At 31.5% G+C, this 23285-nt stretch overlaps 1 protein-coding gene across 1 annotated transcript in view; it reads left to right on the forward strand.

Annotated features, from left to right (window-relative positions):
• The first annotated feature begins 2826 nt into the window (after positions 1-2826).
• Positions 2827-23285, forward strand: part of LOC126733836 (uncharacterized) — a 56205-nt gene continuing 35746 nt past the window's right edge. The window contains exons 1-3 of the mRNA XM_050437250.1: positions 2827-3112; positions 10051-10254; positions 12550-12720. Coding sequence (XP_050293207.1) covers positions 3055-3112; positions 10051-10254; positions 12550-12720 — 433 coding nt within the window. The 5' untranslated portion in view covers positions 2827-3054. The remainder of the gene's footprint in view (positions 3113-10050; positions 10255-12549; positions 12721-23285) is intronic.

The raw sequence follows: 23285 nt of genomic DNA on the forward strand, positions 1-23285 counted from the left end.
AAAGCAAATAATTTAGAAACTAATACTTTGATTACAGTTTATGATGATAAGTTGCCAGTCGGTTGTTCGTTGCCTCCTCGTTATGGAATCCTGGCTATGATGTATACATGGATAAACTTGAACGTGATACAAAACAAATTCTTCTTCGTCCCTGGGTTTTAGAAACTATAAACGCTATTAATTTAAATTGCTTAAAATGATGTAATATTTTTGTGCTATATAGTTAATGCAAATGTCGATAATATTCATTTGCTGTCAATAATTCCACAAAGAATTTTAGGAAATAGTCGTGGTTTTGGGATTTTTCCTCCAATCCTCCAGGATGTTAAGATCTACTAATACGTACCATGAGAAAATATATTTTGATTATATAGCAAAAAAAAATACTTAAAGCTAAATTATTTGATCTAGAACTAGAATAGATTTGGGATAGGTATCTTTTTGCAAGGTATTTGAGTTAATTATTTTTTTAGTGCAATTAAATTATTTATCATTTCCACTAATGTAGTACATGAATATAGTTTTTAGGCGACTGCCTCTTTGTATTCCCTAATAAGAATAAATAAATAAGTAAAAGCATATTACCAACATGAGCTAAACAACTTAGACGACAACAACTAGACTAGTACTGTCAATCTCCCAACACTTAGGAATTTACCAATACTTACCGGTTTTATCTCAACATTGACAACATTTAGACCTATACAATACAATACAATACAATATATTACGGAAATTTTGACAAATCCAATTTATAGACACAACTTAAAGGTTATAATATAATTCATAGTACTCACTATAGATATTTTAACAAAAATTTATGCGATTCTTATTTTGCATATTATCTCAATTAAATAATAAATCCATTAGAATGAAACGAAAAATTTTTACTAGACCACAAATAATTAGGCCTGTGTTCAAAATTTTTCATTTCCTACATTGATACAAAGACCAAAAAAAAATTTTTGTTTTCTTTGTAAGTAAATAAATATGTTATTCTACTATAAGGAGCATAGGAGAAGAGGAGGCACAAGTAACTAGGAGGAAATTAAAAATTCAAACAAAATTGCAAAACAGATGAATCGACTTCCAAGGGATTATATTTTATGACAAATGACAACTACGTAAACTGATAATCAAAAATAATTAACAAATGTACTTTAAATTACTTTATCAGTCACTTTTTAAAATTATTATAATTTCGTGTAATAAACTGTGTTAGTTCAATATTAAAATTTTTTTGGTTATGACTTCTCTCAATTTTTGTTTTTTCAAACTTTGCGGTAAAATGTTAAGAATTTTCAAAATCAAAGATAATATACTTCTTTGCAAATGAAATTTGTTAAAAAAATCTGATTGTATTTCATTATTTCTTTTAGAACGGGTGCTATAATGATGATCAAGTTCAGTGAAAATATGTTTAATTTTTTTGTAGAAATAAAGACTTGTACTTAGAAATAATCCTCTTAGGTTTAAAACATTAAATTCAGAATAAAGATTAATTGTAGGATATAGGCTATTTTTATATATAATATATTTATCTTTATGATTTTGTTTTGGCACACCTTTAAAATCTGGAATACAGGTTCGCGAAGACCACCCCAAATTGGTAAACAGTATCTTAAAATAAACTCTACAAGGGAATTATAAACTATTTCTATTGTTTTTCCATTTAGGATGTTTCGAAGCTGGTAAAATTTGTAATATAGTTTTTGAAGTTTTTTCGCCATTTCGATAGCGTGCTTATTCCAGCGAAAATGTTGATCAATATATAAACCTAAATATTTAATTTTATTTGTTTTCTGTATACTTGGACACATGCAAGTAGAATTTAATAAATTACAAGTTGTGGCATGAATTTTAACATCAGATTGTTAGGGTTGATCGGCAGCTGTTAATGAAAATGCTATAAATTTAGTTTTTACAACGTTTAGGCTTATTTTATTGCTACTTATTCATTTTTGTAAAACGCTAAGGCCTTGTTCAGCTTTATATAATTTAAAATACATTTTCCCAATTGTCGTCTGTAAATGTCACAGCAGTGTCATCGGCAAAGCAAATAATCGAATCATTCATCAGCAATTGTCCCAATTCATTAATATAAACTAAAAACAAAACTGGTCCCAGGACTGTGCCTTGAGGTACTCCAGTACCAATGCCCGTCCCGCTACTTAATGTATCATTACATCGTACTTTTTGGACCGTATTGGGCCTCTTACCCCAATACGGTCCAGTTTCCTTAATAGCAAGGAGTGAGAGATCGTGTCGAATGCTTTAGCAAAATCCCTATAGATTGTGATGCAGTTTTTATTTTGCTGCATTTTAGATAGTATATCCTGGTACCAACAAAACACAGCACCCTCAGTGCTTTTGTTTTGCCGAAAAAAATATCAAGTTCATAATTACTACCAGTACCAAAAAGTATTACAGTCGCAATATAAGAAATAAACAACCAGCACGCTACCCTAAACGGCACTCCTTTCCATTCCCAGACAGCATTCACTTTCTGCTTTCTAAGTAATATACAAACCATTTGAGTAAAATGTGTATAACAGCGTCTTAAATTTACTTTTTATTAAGGGCTAGAGTAAAAATATCGCAGATAATTTTCCTACCCTATATCCCCAATCCTGCTTCTGTTGCATTCACACCTTAATCTTCCCTTATATCAACAATTTTACACCCTCCCTCAACACCTATATTATTACATTTCCATTACATCCAGAAAGTACCTTTAAATATGCGCGGCGCAATTGCGAAATCCTTTTAGGACATCCCGCGTTTATTCGAAAGGTTAGTGTCGTCGCGACGTCCTTTCTATGTTCACGCGCCCTAAAAGTTGTTTTTCACGTGGGTTACGATCATTTGCGGTGCAAAAAGGTCATGTGAAGAATATAAAGTTCAACAAAAGAGCGATTAAATTTAACTTTTTTAGTAAATTTAAATAGTAAAAAAATTTAGTTTAAATAAATAAATTAAGTCATTTGATGCGAAAAAATATACAAAGCTTATTTTGAATATTAATATTATGCAAAAATAATTGAATAACAAAACATGGATATTAGAAATTTGCAGTTCAAATGCTTTTACTTAGAAGTTTTATTAGTTTTAGGTAGGTCAAAGTTCATAAATAAATTTTTTTTAATAAATATTTTTTGTTGTATGTACTTTTATAACTTTGATTTTTAAAGGTTTTTTTTTAACTTTTTTAATGCTAAATTAATGAACAATTACAATTAATGTACAATTAAAAATAATAAAAAATCCTTGAATTATAGCTGCTTCATTTTTTACATATGACATAAAGTTATGATGTTTTTAATAGAAACCATACTAATTTTTATTTTTGTAGAATGAGTAATTTGTTTTCACTGTCCTATTCAAAAATTATTTATTTTGAAAAATGATCCTATACATCAAAATAAACTTACCGTGTATATGTAAGCAGCTTGAGTTAAAAAAAAAACATTTTTTAAAAGTGTTTTAAAAGTAAGTTTAATAAAATGAAAAATAGCAAAAATTATTTTTTTAAATAATAAATATTTAATTTTCAATTTATTATATAATGGTCATTGAAAATAGTCTGAGAATATTTTATTACTATGACAGTCTACGAATTTCTTTGGTGACATAGGCTTATGATCTCGGGAATATTTTAATACTTACTAGACAGAATATTTCTGAAGTTCTCTAAATATCCTAAATATATATTCCTGTAACGTTTCTGGACATTTTTTGCATTGATAGGAAATATTTGATATAGAAGCCACAGTCTCTTTTTTAAATTTAAAATTAAATTTGATATTTTTACCACAAATAAAGAGTCTTACTTTAAATGTTCTTGAACCATAGGTTCACTATAATCCAGTGTATAAGGCCAAGAATAACAGGAATACTAGAACCTGGTTTTTAAGCAATATAAATGAAAAATTTAGTATGTTGTCTAAATAATAATTCTTTGAGGTAACCTTTACGTAATATATTTACATATTATTACTAACTTTGATTTATTTTAAAAAGCACGGCAGTTATAGAATGTTCTCGTTATCCTTGGCTATCCAGTATATCCGTCCGTAAAATTAATAAATAAAAATCAATAAAAACTGAAGCAAAAATTAAATAAGCAAGGGAGAACAACAAAAATTAAAAGTATTATAAAATATATTTTTCTAATTTTGGTTCTAGAAATATAGAGCTTTGGTTAGAATTTACCTTTGTCGACATTATATACACGCCTGGCCAGGGCAGATCTTGGGTGCGGAAATCAATGTATTAACTTTCAACAACCCTAAGCCATAAGTTAAATAATCTATTCACTAACTACAGTCCGAATAATATTAAATGTAAATATCGCGTATGTATCCTTATTTGTGGTGTGAAAGTGCTTATAAAAAAGGCTCAGCAATAAGATAGGTTGGGGTATTATCTAGGAACTTCAAATAAAAAAATATGCCGAGTATGTCTCCATAAAAAATATATATATCCAAAATTGTATTTTAAGTTAACACAGTTAAAGAAGGTATTAGGATCTACATTTTTTTATTTCAAAAGGGTATTCTGTTTAACATGAAATTGCGTAAATGTACTTTTTTTTACTTTATTGATCCAGGATTGTTTTAAAGTCTCAATGATTCATGATATAAAGAATTGTAATAAATTATAAAATGAAGAGGTAGGAATTGATGGAAGATTGTCGGGGCATTTTATAAATTTTTACATAAAAAGTGCGTTTAAAATATACGATAAACAATGACCATATATTTTTAAATTTCTTAGTGCCATGAAAAACGTTTTTTGTTCGAACACTTTAATATTTTTATTTTCTTAAGTATTTAAAAGCTGTTTTACATATTTTTGTTTAATTTCCTTTTACAATCTAATAATTTTTTTAACAAATCTTACCTAAAAAATAATAATTACAATTTTAATCATAAAATTGAAATATTTTTTATCTATACTATCCGGTGTTTAGTCTAATTATTAATACCTAATTATTGTAATAATAAAACTAAAAAGCTAAGGTATTAAGAACATATAATTTTTATTCTAAGAGTAGAATAGGCATTACATAATAATAAATATTAAAATTTTAAATTAAAATTGAAGTGGGTACTCGAATACCAAATGTTTAGTAATGTTAGAAATTTAAATCCGTAATGACTCATTATTCTATATCCATAAGACTTATTGTTTATTTATATTTATGAGATAAATGAATTAAATGCAGATTTAAAAAAAAATTAATTAGGATCCTTGAATCTAATTATCGGGTAAAAATTTACTTTCTTCTTGTACATTTTTTTTCGTATATTTCTATGTATTCTATATATTTCTATGTATTTCGTATATTTCTATGTATATCCCTTGCTACCCAATTAAAATAATTTTATTGAATCTATTAGGTTTCATTTAAAAAGTTATAAGCAAAAATGTAAATAAATGTCAACACCTAAAACTCGCCATTTGAATTATACATAGAACATTGTGCCAATTTCAATTTATTGTGCCTTAGTCCTACCGAAGTCAACCTAATTTAAATTAATGGAACAGGGTTCTATTAAATTATGATGTAGTCATATAATGATATGGCGTGTAATTGAAATGTATATTGGATATTGGTATTTGAATTATTTTAGTTCGTATGTTGATTTATGGAAAATATGTTAAGAAATACTATACTTGATAAGTTTATAACAATACAGAAAGTTAAAAATGTTTTCTTTGGCGAATTTCCAATGAGATACACTAATTTTTTTTGGATAGTGTCCCGACCTCAGAAAACTGTATAAAGTGCCTCAGTAGAAAAATTATTAAAATAAATAGTTATTTAATTTTAATAAAACTTAAAGTATTATTTTAGGTATAATGTAATAGAACTTCATATTTCGCATCTTAGGAATATTCTAAGGTACATATTTTTCAGGATTGTATCATCCTTTTTCAAACAAATTGATTAACTGAACAGGGGCCGTATTTTTGAAACCATTCGACTTTGATTCGCATACGAAATTAGAGGATTTCGCATGAAAATTCGATATTCGTATTTTCGACCGCGAACGTATATATATGCGAACTTTTTCACATGCGATGTCTCGAATGGGTATATACCATTCGAATTTCAAAGTTCGTGTGCGATATTTAATTTGATTCTGCCACTTGTTTTGTTTTTTTTTTAATTTGTGTGAGTTGGTTAAGTATTTTCGTAGTGTTTTTTTGTTGTTTATTGAAAAAAAAAACAATAATCAAATGGCGAGATTTAACCCGTAACTGTTACTGACAAATAGTTTTCCCGCAACTGCTCCAGTTTTAAAATATTAAAATGAAAGAAAAAAACATTAACCAAAACTTGTATTTGATATCAAAAACATTATTTATATAATATAGAACTTGGGTAGTACAAAAAAAAAACTTTTTATTTACAATTTGGGCACACTTTCAAAGCACATTGCAAACAGATAGGTAATTTGCACACAATGCAACATGTATTTGTTTTCCTATCTTTTTTTCCAGGACAAATTGAGCACCTCTTTCTTTTTGATAAATTTTGGGTTGGCGGTTGTGTAGGTGTATCCTCCATATCTACTCCAAGAATATCGGCGGCGAGGCAACGAAGTTTCCGGGGAACTTTTTGGTTGTAAAGTCTTTGCTTCATAATATGTGGAATATATAGTGCAATACCTAGTTGTTTCAGAAAGTTGTAGCGAGTTATTTCCTCTCCACGTGAAAACTGATATATTATACGACTATTTACACCAGACACATTCAAAATACAGTAAAAAATTGCCATTGGCCATCGACGGGTTCGCCGAGAAGTGGAATACATTGCATATTTTTCATCTAAAGCATCTACACCTGCTTTAGTGCTGTTATAGAACATAATTATTTCGGGTTTCTCAGTACTTCCATCATTAGTGCTGTAGTGATGCATTGACGATATTAAGACAACAGATTTTCCTTTCTTCGGGACGAAAGATACTATGGTTTTGTCCGATGTAAATCCGAAGTTTGAAGATTTAACAGGCCTTTTTTTGCCCGGTAAAAATTCTGGAGGGATCATTCTTTTTTTTTTTTTCACTGTACCTACATAGGTAATCCCTTGTTTTTTTAACTCATTAGTCAACTCCATTGATGTGTACCAATTATCTCCAGTGACATTTCGGTTGGATTTCTCAATTGGTTTGATCATCCGAAGAACGACATCAGTTGGATGTGAAAATGGAGATTTTTTTTCATGTTGGATATTTTTTCCAGTATAGACCTCAGCGTTATACATATAGTGTGTTTGGGAATCGGCCAAGATCTGCACTTTTAGCCCGTATTTTGCAGGCTTATTAGGTATGTACATTCTAAATGCACATCTTCCCCGGAATGGAACCAGCATTTCATCTATAGTTACGTGAGGTCCTGGAATATAGTCTGAGAGTTTTTCACAAAAGGTTCAAAAAGATCGGATATTGCAGCTAGCTTATTAGTTTTTACTCTCTCGGACCTTGTAAGATGATTGTCAAACCTTAAACAGCTTAACAAAAAGAGGAATCGTTCAAGGGACATTGTACATCTAAATAAATCTCTTCCAGTTCCATCTGTTGCCCATAATGATTTTAAATCCTCATGACCTGACTTAAATATACCCTGCATGAATAAAAGACCGATGAAAGCTTCTATCTCAATTTTATCTGTCTTACCAATGAAAGTTGGAGCAAATTTTTGGCGAGAGTTTTTACGTCGTTTGAAGGTGGCGTATTTTAATGCCATTATGTCAATTCTTGTATTTGTGTGCTCAAATATAATTTTCAACATTTCATCAGTTATTAATAATTTCCAAGATTCTAAGGGGCTCAATGGTTCCTTCTGTCGAGCAGGACCTTTCAGTCCGGATAAAACCCTAATAATGTTATGGGATTTTACCTTAGATCTTTGTGGAGGTTCTTTGGCCCATTTTGTGGAATCTTTTCCGTACCAAGCTGACTTTGACATGTTGAAAGTGGCTGCTTGGTTACTCGAAGCATTTTCAATTTCGATGTCACTAGACGAGGTATTTTCTTACACAGATTCAGTCTCAAATTCACTATCCGTATCGTGTTCACTGTAAATTTCGTCAATTTCGTCGTAATCACTTTCGCCTGCATGATCAAATAATGCTTGTGCGGCTTGCGATCCATTTTCTACTTCTTGAAGAGTTTCTGCCACCTCATTTACATCTTTCAACTCTTCCTAAAACTCTTCGCTATTTAGAATGTCTTCCAGCTCCGCTGAAGTTAGCTGTTTGCTTGTAGAAGTAATTTTATCTAGAAAAAAAAAGTCTATCAGTAAAATAACATATTTGAATTTAAATCTAAAAATTGCCTAAACAATTAACAAAAGTTTACACAAAAAATAATATCAAAAACGAGTACATACCTGTGTAATGAGATAACACTTTGTTTACGTAAGTACTACAGACGGGTCACGGAGACCCAACTACGTAATTATTTCGAATTTGGCAAAATCAACAAAACCACCTGCCACGTCTCCGAGAGAAGCACTAACTAATAGGAGAATAGCTGGACGTACAGCTCCCCTACCACCAAGGTTACATAGGAAGTGCGTATTAACACTAACGCCGGGTCACACAGACCCCGTCGGTAGCAGTTACGGGTTTTAACAATCTTGTGCAAAGAAACGTCGCTGATGCACTGGAAAAGACTGAAAGAAGGACTAGGATGTACTCTTCATTTCTTGACCCATTTGAAATGTATTCAGATGCTCAATTTAATAAATTATATAGATTAAGCAAGCCTATTACGATGGAATTGATGCTCTTTATGTACTCCAGAGACTGTGTAATCTGTCCGCCACTTTTATCCACAAGGCTTGTGCAGTTTTAGCTGAAAAATCTTCGGTGAATTAGTCCGACTTTAATTCCGAGTGCTCTTCCATAAATGAAATTAGTTCTTTCTTTTGCTCACTCGACACAAAACCGCAATTTTTGATTTTTTGAATCTATCTTAAAAAAAAGTCAATTCGAAAAACTCAAGAAACGCTATGAAAAAAACCTTAAAATTCCCTGATGTTTTTAAACTTAAATTTTAGGTTAGATTAAAAAATCTTTATCGTCTTGATCCCGTTTTACGTGGCCTCCAATAGCACTCGACTTTGCTACGTTGCCACTACATTTCATGTTCATATGTGAATGAATTTTCGAATGCTGTTCAAAAATGCACTTTTTAATTCGTGTGCGAATTTTCCCGCTCGACTTTGTTCGCATTCGAAGATTCATGGTTTCGAAAATACGGCCCCAGCTCCACTTTCCTACATTTTCTGCAAATTTTGATATTTTTTTTTCGTTTAATTAAATATCTGATTTTATATAATTGGTAAAATTTGTCCTTAAAAACATTAAATTTTTTGATACAAAATGTCTATATTTTCCATTAATTCTGATTTTTATTTTTTTTAATTATCAAAAAAAAAATGCCTCTAAAAACATTAAAAACTGAAAAGTAAAATACTCTTAAAAATGCACCTGTACAGATCAATATGAATAATGTTTTTCAGAGCCAGACTACCCCTAACACATTTTCACCATTTTTTCTGTCACTCCAACTACTAAAAGCAAAAAAATTATGTTTTTTTAAAATGCCCAAACCTTATGCGAAAAAATTTAGCCTTTGGATCAATATTAATAAAATGACCGGTTTACGAGCAAACATTTTTCGATTTTTATTTAATTAGTTTTTTATTTACTTTTCTTATTCATTAATCAAGTTCAGTTGGTCACATATTCATTAATTTACTATGTGCAATCTGCCTTTTGTTATATTTTTAAAATGTCTATAATAATAATTAGTTTTAAGAACATGGTTTATAAATGATATTCTATCATTTGAATTTTTTTCCATTTAATTTTAAAACTATCTTAAAAAACAGTTCTTATAGCAAGTAATCTTTCTAATATTATGCTCAACTCAACCGAATATTTTAGTAAAACTTGTTTATTTAAGTAAAGTTCTGATGAAAGTCGTCTTTGTAGCTTCATCCTCTTACCTTAAAATTCGCAAATTATTTCAGGTTTCCTAGACGTTTCCTGTGTAAAAATCAACCGACTCCTTGTGCCAGAAATCGCTTCTCAGGCAAAGCCGCCTGTAATTTTAGACTGCGATTATTCCTTAGAAAACCCAGGAAAGGACGAAGGTCTAGTCGTCAAGTGGTTTTTTAATGAGAGGATGTATCCCGTTTATCAGTGGATCCCAGACGCTAAGCCGCAGGAACTCGGTAAGGATTAAAAAACAACGTTAACGGTTGCACTGTTTCTCGTAAAGCAAGCATGGGCCTATTCTAATTAGCTTAAAAACTTGAGAACAAAGAAACATTATACGAAGCAAAATCTTGATAGAGAAATAGGGAGTATTTTCTTCTTTAATCGTCTCCATTTATATTATAAAAGTTAGAGTTCGCACATACTAACGAACATAATTGTGACTATTGAGTGCAGCTGCTACCAAGTCTGTTATACTATATTCCGATTGAAAACTATAGGAAAATTAAAGTTTCAATACTTATTATTTTAAATTATATTCTTAAAAAGTTTTTGCAATTCTCATTTTTTAGATCATGTGTTTGTCAACAATTTGATGAATTTAATTTTTATCAATCATAAATTACCAGAAAGAATCCATGGATGGGGTTCGATGCATATCAGATGCTACCATCAGAATGGGCAACAGTAAAACTTATGATATTTGATTAGTTAGTAGATGCTTCAGGAATAATTCCGGAATTGTTTTCAACAATTTTAGAATGTTCATAGCATGATTGTTAAGTTCTACGTGAATATTTTGTGAAATTTCATAGACTATTATGGTAGTCGTCAAGACGATCGATAAGTCTTGCATCTCTATGAAAAAGAAGTTGTGTTACGCATAGAGATAGATGCATATACTTGAGATATGCATATTCTAAGAGTAAAAACCATGAAACTTGTTTCACTTTTGCGACTTGTAGATAGTTGTGTTTAGTAGTCGACGGATCTAAACAGGGCGTCCTATGCTGACAACTTGTTAATCATTTGCCTTTGCAAGGACGCCGCCTCAATGCAGAGCCAAGTGCCCTGCTTATAGTAGAGCTGCTAAGGATCAACCTAAATATATATAGTCCTATGGTTGGAACCTTTAGTGTGATACTCAAATTACAAGACAGTTTTACCACGTACCAAAATTCTTTTATTTACACTTGGCACGTGTTTCGCTAACGATATTAGCATCTTCGGGAAAAGATTAAAACTTTTTATATCTTCTTTTTTATAGAAGTTTTAGTTTTATTTCGAAGATGCATCATCGACACTTGTTTCTAACATCGTTAGAAACAAGTGTCGAGAGTAAAAATAAAAAAATTTGGTTAGTGGTAAAACTGTCTCGTAATTTGGTAAACATATATGCAAAAACGCAGAAGCTCTACTACGTGAATATCTGTCCCTAGTTCCGTTACTAGATCTACTTATGTATCGTAAGACCTCTTTTCACATTCGGGACTATCGTTTGGCCTCACATTAAGAAAGACAAAATTGGAGGGCAACTGGATAGAGTTCCACGACTCGTATGCTCGTATGCCTAAGCATCCACACAACAGATTCTATGCGAACAACCACAACTAGTGCCCTAAGTCTCTGTTAAGCTAACGAGACAATGTTAACTAACTAATACACAGGCTACACGTCGTGAGTGAACTACGACAAGTGAGCCTGACCATCAATCTGAATATAAGGTTCATATCGATATTCAAGCTCATTCGTGAATCATATTGCAGGCAAAGAGAAGTAGCAGGACACGGAGTGTCATTGGAATAGAAAGAAACTGCAGACCACGTCATCGGAATGTGCACTCATGCATGCTAGTTTTGAATATCAAGGCAATACTTACAGTATGTCCAGCGATATACGATTTCTCAAACTAGAGTGCCTCATTGACTTTTCCAAGGCTATTGGGCTAAAGCAATGTAATGTAACGTAAAATTGTGAATTGTGAGTTGACTGGTGGGGTGTAATGTAGGAGACTTGTGATGAATAAACGATCAATCTTAAATGCACGTCTTAAGCAAAATCCCAAGAGTCTTGGGTATACATTACCATGACAAACAGAAAATTTAAACCATTAAAGATTGGTTCTGACCCCATAATGAATTAATATAATCATGTTTCTAGACTGCACCTGTAACAGCATTAATTGGTAGACGAATTTGCAACTAAGAGATATACAAAGCCAATATAATAATCAGTTAATAGTAATAAAGGTTTGACATCTTTAATCTTTTGGTTCTTTTTAAAAGAATCTCATAATTTAAATTATTATTTTAACAAAGTGACGATCTGACTAAAATTCGGACACTAACTTCTTATATTTGATTTAAAGCGGTGACAAAACCCGATGTGATTATTGAAAATTAATATTTGAATCATTTTTACCCACATGCAATTTAGTGCAAGATCATATTATTATTATAAATGTAACTAGAAATTAATATTAATTTGTTAACAAGGAGTAATAAAACAATTTATAATTAGAACAATTTTAGGAATTTTAAAAGGTCGTTTGGATCTCAGTTACAAAGCGTCAACAGATCGTCTCAAAATGTACAGAGCGCTGAAAATTGAAAAACTGGGACCCGAACTAGAAGGAAATTATACGTGTACAGTATCTACGTTCCTTAGCGAAGACAGCAAGAGTGGAGGAATGCTTGTGTTTAGTAAGTATTATTTTCGTTTAATTTATTTTTTCTAGTTTCACTATACTAATATATAAGAGTACCAACTCTTGTAATGTGCCTGAAAGCAAAAAACGTTCATAGAACATACCAAAGTTTTACCAATGATTCAGTATTACTAATGGACAAATTATTCTGGAAAAGACCAGGACCACATTTTCACGTCACCAGGTCAAAACGAAAACGAAATATTAACTCATCTCCATATTTAAATCCTACCTTGTCTCTATCTTAAAAAGATAGAGAATACTTTGAACTTAGATCAACTATTATATACGTTTTTTCTGATAATAGCCTCATGCTTTAATTGACAAATTTAATATTCATCATCGATAAAATTAGAGAAACACGCAAAGACGGTTTGGCACATCTTTGGATCTTAACGTGGAAGAGGCAACAGTGGTAGAATATAGCGTGTCAATTGATAATAAGTGAATATGTTTCAGGATATATTCAAATTGGTCACACCGATCAGTTCAGAAGCTTTCCTTATAACAATATGCCTAGAACAAAATTAACCGCCTTAATGCTATAGTAAAACATTTTGATTTGGTAAAAATCGATGAGTTATTTATGAAAAGTAAACTGGATTTTAATAAAACTAGAATTTGTGGTACATTTTAGCCAAATTTGACCTGTAAGAAAGCTTACTTGTTCTTCTAAACAGATTTAAAAAAAATCTAAACTTATTCATTAATTTTAGTTATGAATGATGAACATTGATTAGGTAATTAACTGATAATAAAGCGCTTAAAAATTCAATATTTTCTTGCAAAAAAGCAAACAAAACCTATGTTGGATGCAATATAATCCAAAATTATGCAGAATTGTTTAATCCTTCATCAGACCTACAGAAACCATACCTCAAAAAAGTAGAATTCCAAATCGCCGTCAATTTTATTTAAAGCAACAGCATTCTATATACATTTATCCATCCTACTACACTAAAAAAACAGAAAATCCCTTTACCTGTTCAGTACTTGGAAATCAGTCGTCAAAATAAAATAAAAGTGCCCATTCCCTTACCCGATTTCAATGAATGAGAACAGCAGCCGAAGCTCCTCAAACACATTGAAATACTTCGATTTAAAGAGATGACAGATTAGCAAGCCGTTTGATGTGATAGATCATGTTTCCTCGGATATACGTTTCTATCGCTTGATGTATAGGTTTTCATAGAATTATCTTAAAATCTATTGAGCTCAGAAATGGTAATTTCGAATATAAAAAAATTATTTTCTTTTTTTTTTAAATAGCCGTAAAGAAATCTGGACTACTCTCATAAAACATTTAATGTATATGATCCAGGAGAACATAACCATTTTATCCGCCTAATAATCGCCACATGCAAAAATTGTTCTAAAAAGTATGAGTACAAGAAGGGAGTGCAGAAAACGATTCGTTTACAACTTGTAGTGCTTGTGTGCTAGTCCTCACCATTTTCTGTTTGAAAAGTATATTTGATTCTGTATATTTGAATTCAAATATCGATACCATACCTAATTTTTCTAACTTCATGAGCTTAAATGAGACGTCAATAGTAGCCTTGCAAATAACTTACTCTAGTTCAGAATAAAGAACACTAATTTTGAGATGAACTTTATTTAAAAAAAAAAAACTGTACTTCGATGCTTCAAAAGGTAAATAATAAGTTGTTATCACTTCCAACTTTAAACCAAATCCATTACCGAAGTATTATATTCTAAAATCCCTAATATTATGCCCAAAACGGAAGAAAACGATGAAGATTTAATTATTGCTCAAACACACACACAGAATCTTTCCTTCGAATTCTTTTCAGTTCCACAGCAAAGCCTCCCTATTTTTACAAAACTTGGTTTAACTTTTAAAGCCTTTGTTTATGTAATTTATAGAAATGCTCCAATTAGCAATCTTTCGACGCTGCAAATTGCAACGCAACGTTGCATTGTTACGTTGTCTTAACCGTAGAGACAACTTCGTTTTTCACCAATTTGAAAGAGATTTTTTTGGTTGTCTCAACGTTACGCAGTGACTACCCGTTAACTTTCTAAACGCTTTTGCAACGTTTTTAGAGTTACTGATTTTTGGACGGATGGATGCCATAACGACAGAAAAATTAATTATTTTTTTAACAATAAACTAATAGATAACTCCAGTAGGCAGCTACTCCAAAAATAACCTTTTTAAGCCATCTTTTGAACAGCCCTTATTAATATTTGTTTTGTATGTAGTTTAATATAGTGAATTATACGGGTAAAATACACGTTTTGAAAGATTTACAAGCACTTAATTTATAAACGGAACATAGTTTACTGTAAAAAGATGTTATTTTAGCCCTAAATAACACGCGCGCCCTAAATTTAAGGCGGATTTCGAAAAAAAATATAAGTAAATTTTTTTATTGGTTACATAAGAAACGCGCTGTCGTTGTCCCTGGTTGGCCTGAAGTAAAAGGAAAAACGGATGGACCTAACCTAAAATTTTAATATTTCAATTATTGTTTGCAGTTTGTTGCCCGTATACAGCATGTTTTTTTACAAACTTTAATAAACAAAAACTTTAACTTTTACAAAAAAATGCCTAAGCGCTTCAAAAAATATAAACTCAGATTGTAATGTTAACATTACATTTTGAGTTCTCATTGCTGTTGCTGCTATACAAAATCCTAAAAAATAAAACTTTATAAAATTTATCATTGTTTTCAAATTGGTTAGGCTCTCGTGTAAAGAAAGGCTATAAACTAGGATATAGGAACCATAAAGGAAACCATTTACAAAAAGTAAACCTAGTATTTTAAACTTTAAATATGTAAAATTTAATAGAACCCTTTTCTCTATCTTCCGCCATTTCCATTGATTCTACATAATCCATATCAACTTCAGGTAAGCTAGTTGTAGGCATTTTTGCTTCCATTGCAAGTTTTTTTGCGCCTGTAGTAAGATGCAGAATATTTAAAGTCTTTATATTTCTTAGAATTTCAGCTAAAAACCTCCGTTTTTTGACTAAATTGTGCAAATATACCACAAATGAAAATATCCTTGTATATCATCAGAAATACCGTAGTCTGTACAGAAAGACAATTAAAGCAGCAAAATCTAATTATTATAGGGATCGCTTAAATATGTCATCAAATAGGCAAAGAGAGTGTTGGTCGATTATTAATGATTTTAGACATTGCCATAGAAAAGCATCTGAACCGGAGTTAAGACCTGACATTTTAAACGACTATTATTGTGATATACCTAATATCTTGCTCAAGGGCATTCGTAGTAACATTAATCCCCTGCACTATCTTCAACAAGTGTCGGTTGAGCATTCATTTTTCTTTCATCCTGTCGATCTTACCGAAATAAAAAAAGAAATCAAACGCCTAAAAAACCATAAATCATCTGGAGCTGATGGGATATCTTCGAGGCTGTTACTCTTTTTGCCTGATTCAGCCTTAAATGCTTTAGTTTCTGCCATAAACAATTCTTTACATATTGGCATTTTTCCTTCATGTTTAAAAGAGGCAGTGGTTATCCCTCTTCATAAGGGTGGAGATTTGGATCAGCCTTGTAATTTCCGTCCCATTTCTATTTTGTCTACTTTCTCTAAGATAGTTGAAAAACTTGCAAAAAGCAGAATTTTGTCCTTTTTACATCATAATGGCATTTTGTCTGCAAATCAGTTTGGATTCCAAGCCGGTAAAGGGACTCATGATGCTGTTTTTAGCTTTTTGGAGAGCGTCTATGTGTCCTTGAATTCTGGAGAGTCATCGGCGGCAGTGTTTTGTGATCTATCCAAAGCATTTGACTGTGTGGATCATGGAATACTGTTATCTAAGCTCGATAAATATGGTTTTAGGGGCTTAGCATTGCGATGGCTTAAGTCCTATCTATCAAACCGTACTCAGAAGGTTACAGTGTCTGGGCGTTTGTCTGCTTCTAGATCCCTAAAATGCGGCGTTCCCCAGGGTTCAGTGTTGGGACCACTGTTATTTTTACTGTATGTGGATGACTTGAGTTCATTGAAACTGCAGGGCAAGGTGGTTCAGTTTGCTGATGATACCACCATACTATGGAGCCATAAAAATTCTGATTATATTAAGACTTGTATCCTTGAAGACCTTCAGATTTTATCAGGGTGGTGTGCTTCCAACAGGCTCGTGTTTAATGTAAGAAAGACGTCTATTATGGGGTTTAAGTGCGATGTTCAGGGTCTGATGTTTGACGAAAATTCCCTCTTGCAGAATAAAGAGTGCTGCAAGTTCCTAGGAATTACCATTGATGGTCGCTGATCGGTTTGAAGATCATATTTTACATTTAGCTGGGAAATTATCTTCTGGATGTTTTGCAGTAAGAATGGCAAAACAAGAGCTGGGAGGGGTGGTTGCACGTTCAGTGTACTTTTCACTTATTGAATCTCATATTCGGTATGGCTTGCCTTTTTGGGGTTTAACCAATAAGGGGCTACTTAACAATGTCTTTGTTATTCAAAAAAAGCAGTTAGATACCTGTGTTCTGCTAAGTTAAGAGATTCTTGTAAACCCCTATTCATTTCTGAAAAAATCATAACTCTTTTTTTACTCTTTATCTTAGAAACAGCTGCTCTTATTCACAAAATTCCCAAACTACCCTCTGACACTGGCCATTTGACTCGTCGTGTAAATGATGTTCCTCTACCTATTCCAACGTCTTCCCTTACCAAAAACTCATTAATTTACATAAGTAAAAAAAATTACAATCATGTTCCTCTATGTGTTAGACATATATCGGATGTTAAGAAATTTAAAAGAGAATTAAAGTCGCTTTTATTAGCTAAGGCATATTATAACCTGGATGACTTTTTTAATAATAGGTTTTAACCTTGGACATGTTGGAAAGTTTTTTTCCCCTTTTCTTCTCTAGTTTTGTCAACTAGTTTACCTTTATTTAGTAATTGATTGTTTTATTTAGTTATCTTTAATTCAAGTATGTTCAAAAAGTTTTGTTCTGTTGTTTAATTTTGTTCATTGTTTTGTCAATTTTTGAAATTGTATTTTTATTTTGTTTTTTTTAGCTTATAAGATGCTTGTACACAAGATTATTCTTACGTAATATAGCACATTTTCTTTCTTTCTTTCTTTCATTTTTTAAAGCAAAACGAAAATAATAAATCGCAATAATTCCAAGCGAAAAATAAATTATAAAAATAAAAATATAGATTAAGTAGGTTATTTTGAATTGAATATTTTTTCTTCCTCTTATTCATTCTACCATTATTCTTCATCTTCTTCCTAAAACTCTTAACATGTCAAAAAGCTCCCTCAACAGCGAAAAATGCTCAACACAGACGATCAGGCAATGTAATACCCACTCGCTAACGATGAGGTAACGTTGTTCGCACTGGGTTTTTGATTCAAAAAATTGTACACGTTTGCACGTCGTTGTTTTAAGTGTAAATTACTACTGCTACCATCCATAGTAAAAAAATACGTTGTAAAAACAGCAGAGTTTTACAACAGTTGCGATACAGGTGCAGTACGTCGAAGTTTGGTCCAAAATAAACGTCGTTGCAAAACCTACTAAATTTTGCACTGAAAACAACGTTGCAACTAGTGAAAATAAGAGTAATCTCAACTTAGGTGACTGCAAATTGTTACTTAGGGCATGTAAATATTTGAAAGCGGAAATGGACAACTGAATTGCATTTTATCTTTTTATCATTTATATAAACACAATATCATTACAGGTTGGGCTAATCAAACGAAACAACCCTGATATTTTATAAACCGCTTGTTAAAAAAAATCGCTCGGACCCGCCGATTTTTAATTTGCGGGAGACAGATTTTCTGCATTTTTGCAGCTTTCCAAATTCAGCCTCCTTTCGGGGGTGAGTTCTAACCCCAAAATCATAAATATGATTGGTTAAGTGACGCCTTATTTTTAAGGTAAATTAATCCTCCTAAGAAAAAAATGCTAATTAAACAGACAATTTCTCTTTATTAAACGATTTATGGCTTCCTAAAGAAATATCGAAACCCGTAAATTTTTATATCGAAAAAGTCCTTTGTGCTTTATTTTCAACTTCGTCACTAACTTCACACATGGGTGAGTTTCATCCCTTAAATGAAACTAGGGTTAGACTTTATGTGATACCTCAATTTAATGGTCATCAATTCTCTTTTCAACATATCCAACATTTTTTTCTTAGAAATTATCTATTTCAATTTAGAAAGAAGTGGTTGTGACTACATGGTTTATTCAACTGTAGAAAGAGTATCGCTGGTTGAACTGTATTACGAAAATGGTACATGTCCAAATGTTCCATCTCAGATATTTCATCAAATGAATCCAGATAAATATATTCACCGAAAATACGTAATAGAGCTGGTAGCAAAGTTTAGGAAGACAAGATCAGTTGCAAACCGAAAACCAATCGTTCCAAATCGATGAATAGTTATAATAGACCCTATGCAAATTGCTATTTTGTGCCACGTCAACATGGACTTTAAATTAAGCACCAGGCAATTACCTGTAGTCTGTGGCATATCTCGTACGAGCATTGGAAAAATGTTAAATATATATAGATTTCACTCCTACAAAATTTCGTACAACAATTGAACGAAGATGATTAGACAGACGTTTAGTATTTTGCGAGCTTATGACCAAGCACATAATAAATCAACCAAATTAAGTATTTAACATTTGTTTTTTCCGATGAGTGTTCGTTTTTTCTAAACTGTTAACCTTCACAATTGTCGATACTTCAAGTCGTGTCGACGTTTACCATCGAGCCAAGGTTCACTATCAACATCCTGAGAAATTAAACGTCTGGGTTAGAATTTATGGAGATTGTTTAATTGGTTTAAAACCGATAGAGTGGCCTGCTATATCACCTGACTTGAACCCCTTAGATTTTTTTGAGGTCACTTAAAAAGTAAAATGTATAAAACTCAGCTAGCCAATAAATGAATTACTCCAGCGGATGTCGCGAGAAATGCTTCAGATTGTCCACGCGGGGGCCGTTTTGAATAAACCTGTAATATTATATGGATGCAGAAGGGGAATTCTTTGAGCACTTTTTGTCATAAATATTTATTTATAAACAAGATGTAAATTTTGTGTCTTTTTTTTCTTTGTTTTTTCACTATCCTCGGTGATAAATGTAGAAAATAATAATTTTTTTTTAGCGGGCCTGTTGAAAAGAGAGTTTAATGACCATTAAATTAAAGTATCACATGAAGTTTAACCCCATTTTCATTTAAAGGATGAAGCTCACCCCTGCGTGAGGTTAGTAACGAACTTATTTTGAAAGAAAGCACGAAAAGATTTCTCCCATAAAAATAAGGGGTTTGTCAAGAAGCAATAAGTGGTTTAATAAAGAGAAATCGTTTTTTAATTATTCTGTTTTCCTTATGTTCTCAGAAATGGCTAAATACAATTAAAAAAAAAGATGCATCGGAAAGAGAATTTAATTACCATAAAAATAAGGTATCACTTAACCCCTAACTTCATTTAAAATCTTGGGTTGGAGCTCACCCCAAGCTTGCAATTTCAACCCCCTCGCAGGCGATGATATGCAGAAAATCTTTGCCCCTCGAAATAAAAATGGCTGGTATATGAAATGTCCAGTAAAAACGTTGTTTGGTTTTGATTATTGGCCCACCCTGTACACCATAAGAAATGTTTTAAGCTTAAGCTGTGGTTATACCAAAATCTATATATTTCAACTGAAACTGTAGAAATTTGTCAACTATTGAAATATATAGACTTTGGTTATACTTATCCTCCATGATCTCTAAATAAGGATAATCGATCGTGCAAGTTTCGGTCAATCAGCGATAAGAATAATCTTTCAAGCATGCGCAGATCTTCCAATTCTACTTATGCCTTATAACATGGCTCTGTACCTGTCTTTCTACATTGGCTTTTCTAGCTATGTTACCAATAATAACTCAGTAAATTTATAAGTATATCCTTACATCCCGACAAAAACGGGTTATTGCGTATTAAGACGTGTGACCTTTTTTCGTTTTACCACCACAAATTACTCTTACCTGTAAGGTTAAGGTTCCAAAGTTATATTAATTTATATTTCTATATAAATAAAAGCATTTTTAATTTCAAAATCTTTATTAATTATTATTTTACTATTTAAAACGTATAGGCATTTAAATAATTATATCTAAGCAGTGTGTTCACGTGCGACACTGACGCAAAACAATATGAATTCAACACCATTTAAATTACGTAATGTCATTAATTACATACAACTTCAGATTGACGACATTTTTTTTTAATAGCAACCTTACGTTAATTACATATTGGTATAACTATATAATTCTACAAAAATATGCCTTTCAGCATTGAATTGAACATTTTATATTTAATACAATGACTGACTTAGGACGAAAACATTTTATTGTTCAGTCGTGTAGAAAAAAAGAAAAACCCAGTATCTAAATTTTTGTTAAAATCAAGATTTTTTCTCATTTCCTAATGAGCTATATATTTTCCATTATCCCATAAATAAATTTTTGCTAAGATCCTACAAATAAACATTTTATTGCTGCTACAAATTCCTAGTATGTCCAAAACCAGAGAAAACCAGAGAAACACGTTTTCTTTATTATTGAATTTTAAACATCAATAGAAGTCTTATACTAAAAAAAAAAATATTATATTTTTCTTTTAGGTGTCAATTAACGATAATGAAAACTTTAAAAAACGATTTTATTTTAGGAATTTTATCGTATTACCACACAAAACATTCTGCCAGGTAATTCCATATTTTTGTATTCATAAATACAACTGTTTTGAATTCGTTAATTCAGTTTACTTATATTTTTCCGCAATATAATGGCACTTTCCTAAAGTAAACAGACCTCAGTCCCATCAGTCTTTTAGTACTTTCGAAAATATTTTGCACGCTTAAATTTCTTTCACCTAAATAACAACGGCTATTCAGATTACCTAAACTACTTCGAAAACTTCTTCCGATTTGCTATTAGCATTAGTGCCATAAAATGATCATAAGCATTATTACTTTAATTTTTTTTCTGTTTATATAATATGTCCGTTCTTTAAAAATATATAAATTATTGAACATTTCTCTGCACTCGACTCCATTATTTTAACATTTTTGAAGTCTATCATCGCTACGCAACTTATATTTTTTTGCCCTGGTAGTACCACTACTAGATATAGAAATTTAAAATGCTATTTTATTCCTTGGCAATATCAATGATTTATTAGCAGTAAAAAATAATAAATCGATAGTAGACTCGAAAATACACTTGAAATTAGAAAATGCCTCAGTACTTGAGACAGTTTATTATGAATTTGGCTGTAACCGTTGCTATTAAAATATAAAAGATATTTTTTTGACGTCCATGTATAAAATAAAATATATTAAGTCCAACATCTGTAGCTCTACATCCGGACAAAATATTTCGTTTTATATTATCCTGCATATCTAAGTTTTTTTCTGAGCAATAAAGGAAATATATTTTTTAAAACGCCTCCTTTATTTTTGATTTTACAATCTTGTAATTTCTATTTCCAACTTATTTTTAAAGACCGAAAAACTGCTACATCTAGTGGCTGACACATGTGTAGTGTTTGGTGGTAGAAGAATAAATTTGATATTCTGCTTTTCCCACTCTTCAATAACCCGATATGATTTCCAATACACCAGTTTATTTACTCCATCTTAGTTTTTAAAATATGGAACTTCGATTTTACAAAAAAAAGACTTGGAAACTAGATTCATCAAATCATCCAGATTCTGATCTATTATAAACTGCTCGATCTGGCCCTCCTCCTATCCATTCTGGATAAAGATTTTTGGCTTTGTACACAGTATATGGTGAGAGAGGAACCTGACGCTGCTTACAAAAACATGATGGAAATTGAACTCTTTGAGAAGTCAATCATTCCATAGGGACTTTTTAATCGTTCTCCTGCGTACAACGACTTATATATTTGGCCTGGATCATCCGAGAGATTAGTCTCGTCATAGTTGACTAAATTCTGGCCTTACGTCCTTGAGCTCAGTTTTAAGATTGTTGAAATATTTGTTTATAACGTCTACGCTGTGATACTACTGCGTGCCTTTTTAATATTTTGACATAACCGCACTGTCAAATCTCCATGACGTTTCATAAATTCATTAATGCAATAACACCCGGCAAGTTATTTTCACGTTTTTCTTTTTAAATACTCTTTTATTAAACATCGGTTATCTCTTTCTGTAAATGGGAATCCTCATTCCGGAACAACCAAAATCGCCGATACAATAGCTTGTTCCTCATTAAATGAAAATACTAGTTGCCTTCCTGGTTTTAACGGGTGCTTTCCATTCATTTTGCGACTTAGGATTGACCTGGATACATTGAAAAACCTCAGCTTCTCTTAAAATAATTTGACCGTTAGCAACAGCAGTTAGAGCTTCTGCTAGCATTTCCTCTGTATCATTATTTTCTCCGTATACTTCCACCAACTTTTTGCTTCTAACTTGGGGAGACATGTCCCAAGTTACATGAAAAAATTATTTTTCGTTTGCCTAAAAGAATTTTAAAAAAATAATTCAATAGATACAAT

The sequence above is a fragment of the Anthonomus grandis genome, chromosome 3 (assembly GCF_022605725.1).
Source record: "Anthonomus grandis grandis chromosome 3, icAntGran1.3, whole genome shotgun sequence".
NCBI lineage: Eukaryota > Metazoa > Arthropoda > Insecta > Coleoptera > Curculionidae > Anthonomus > Anthonomus grandis.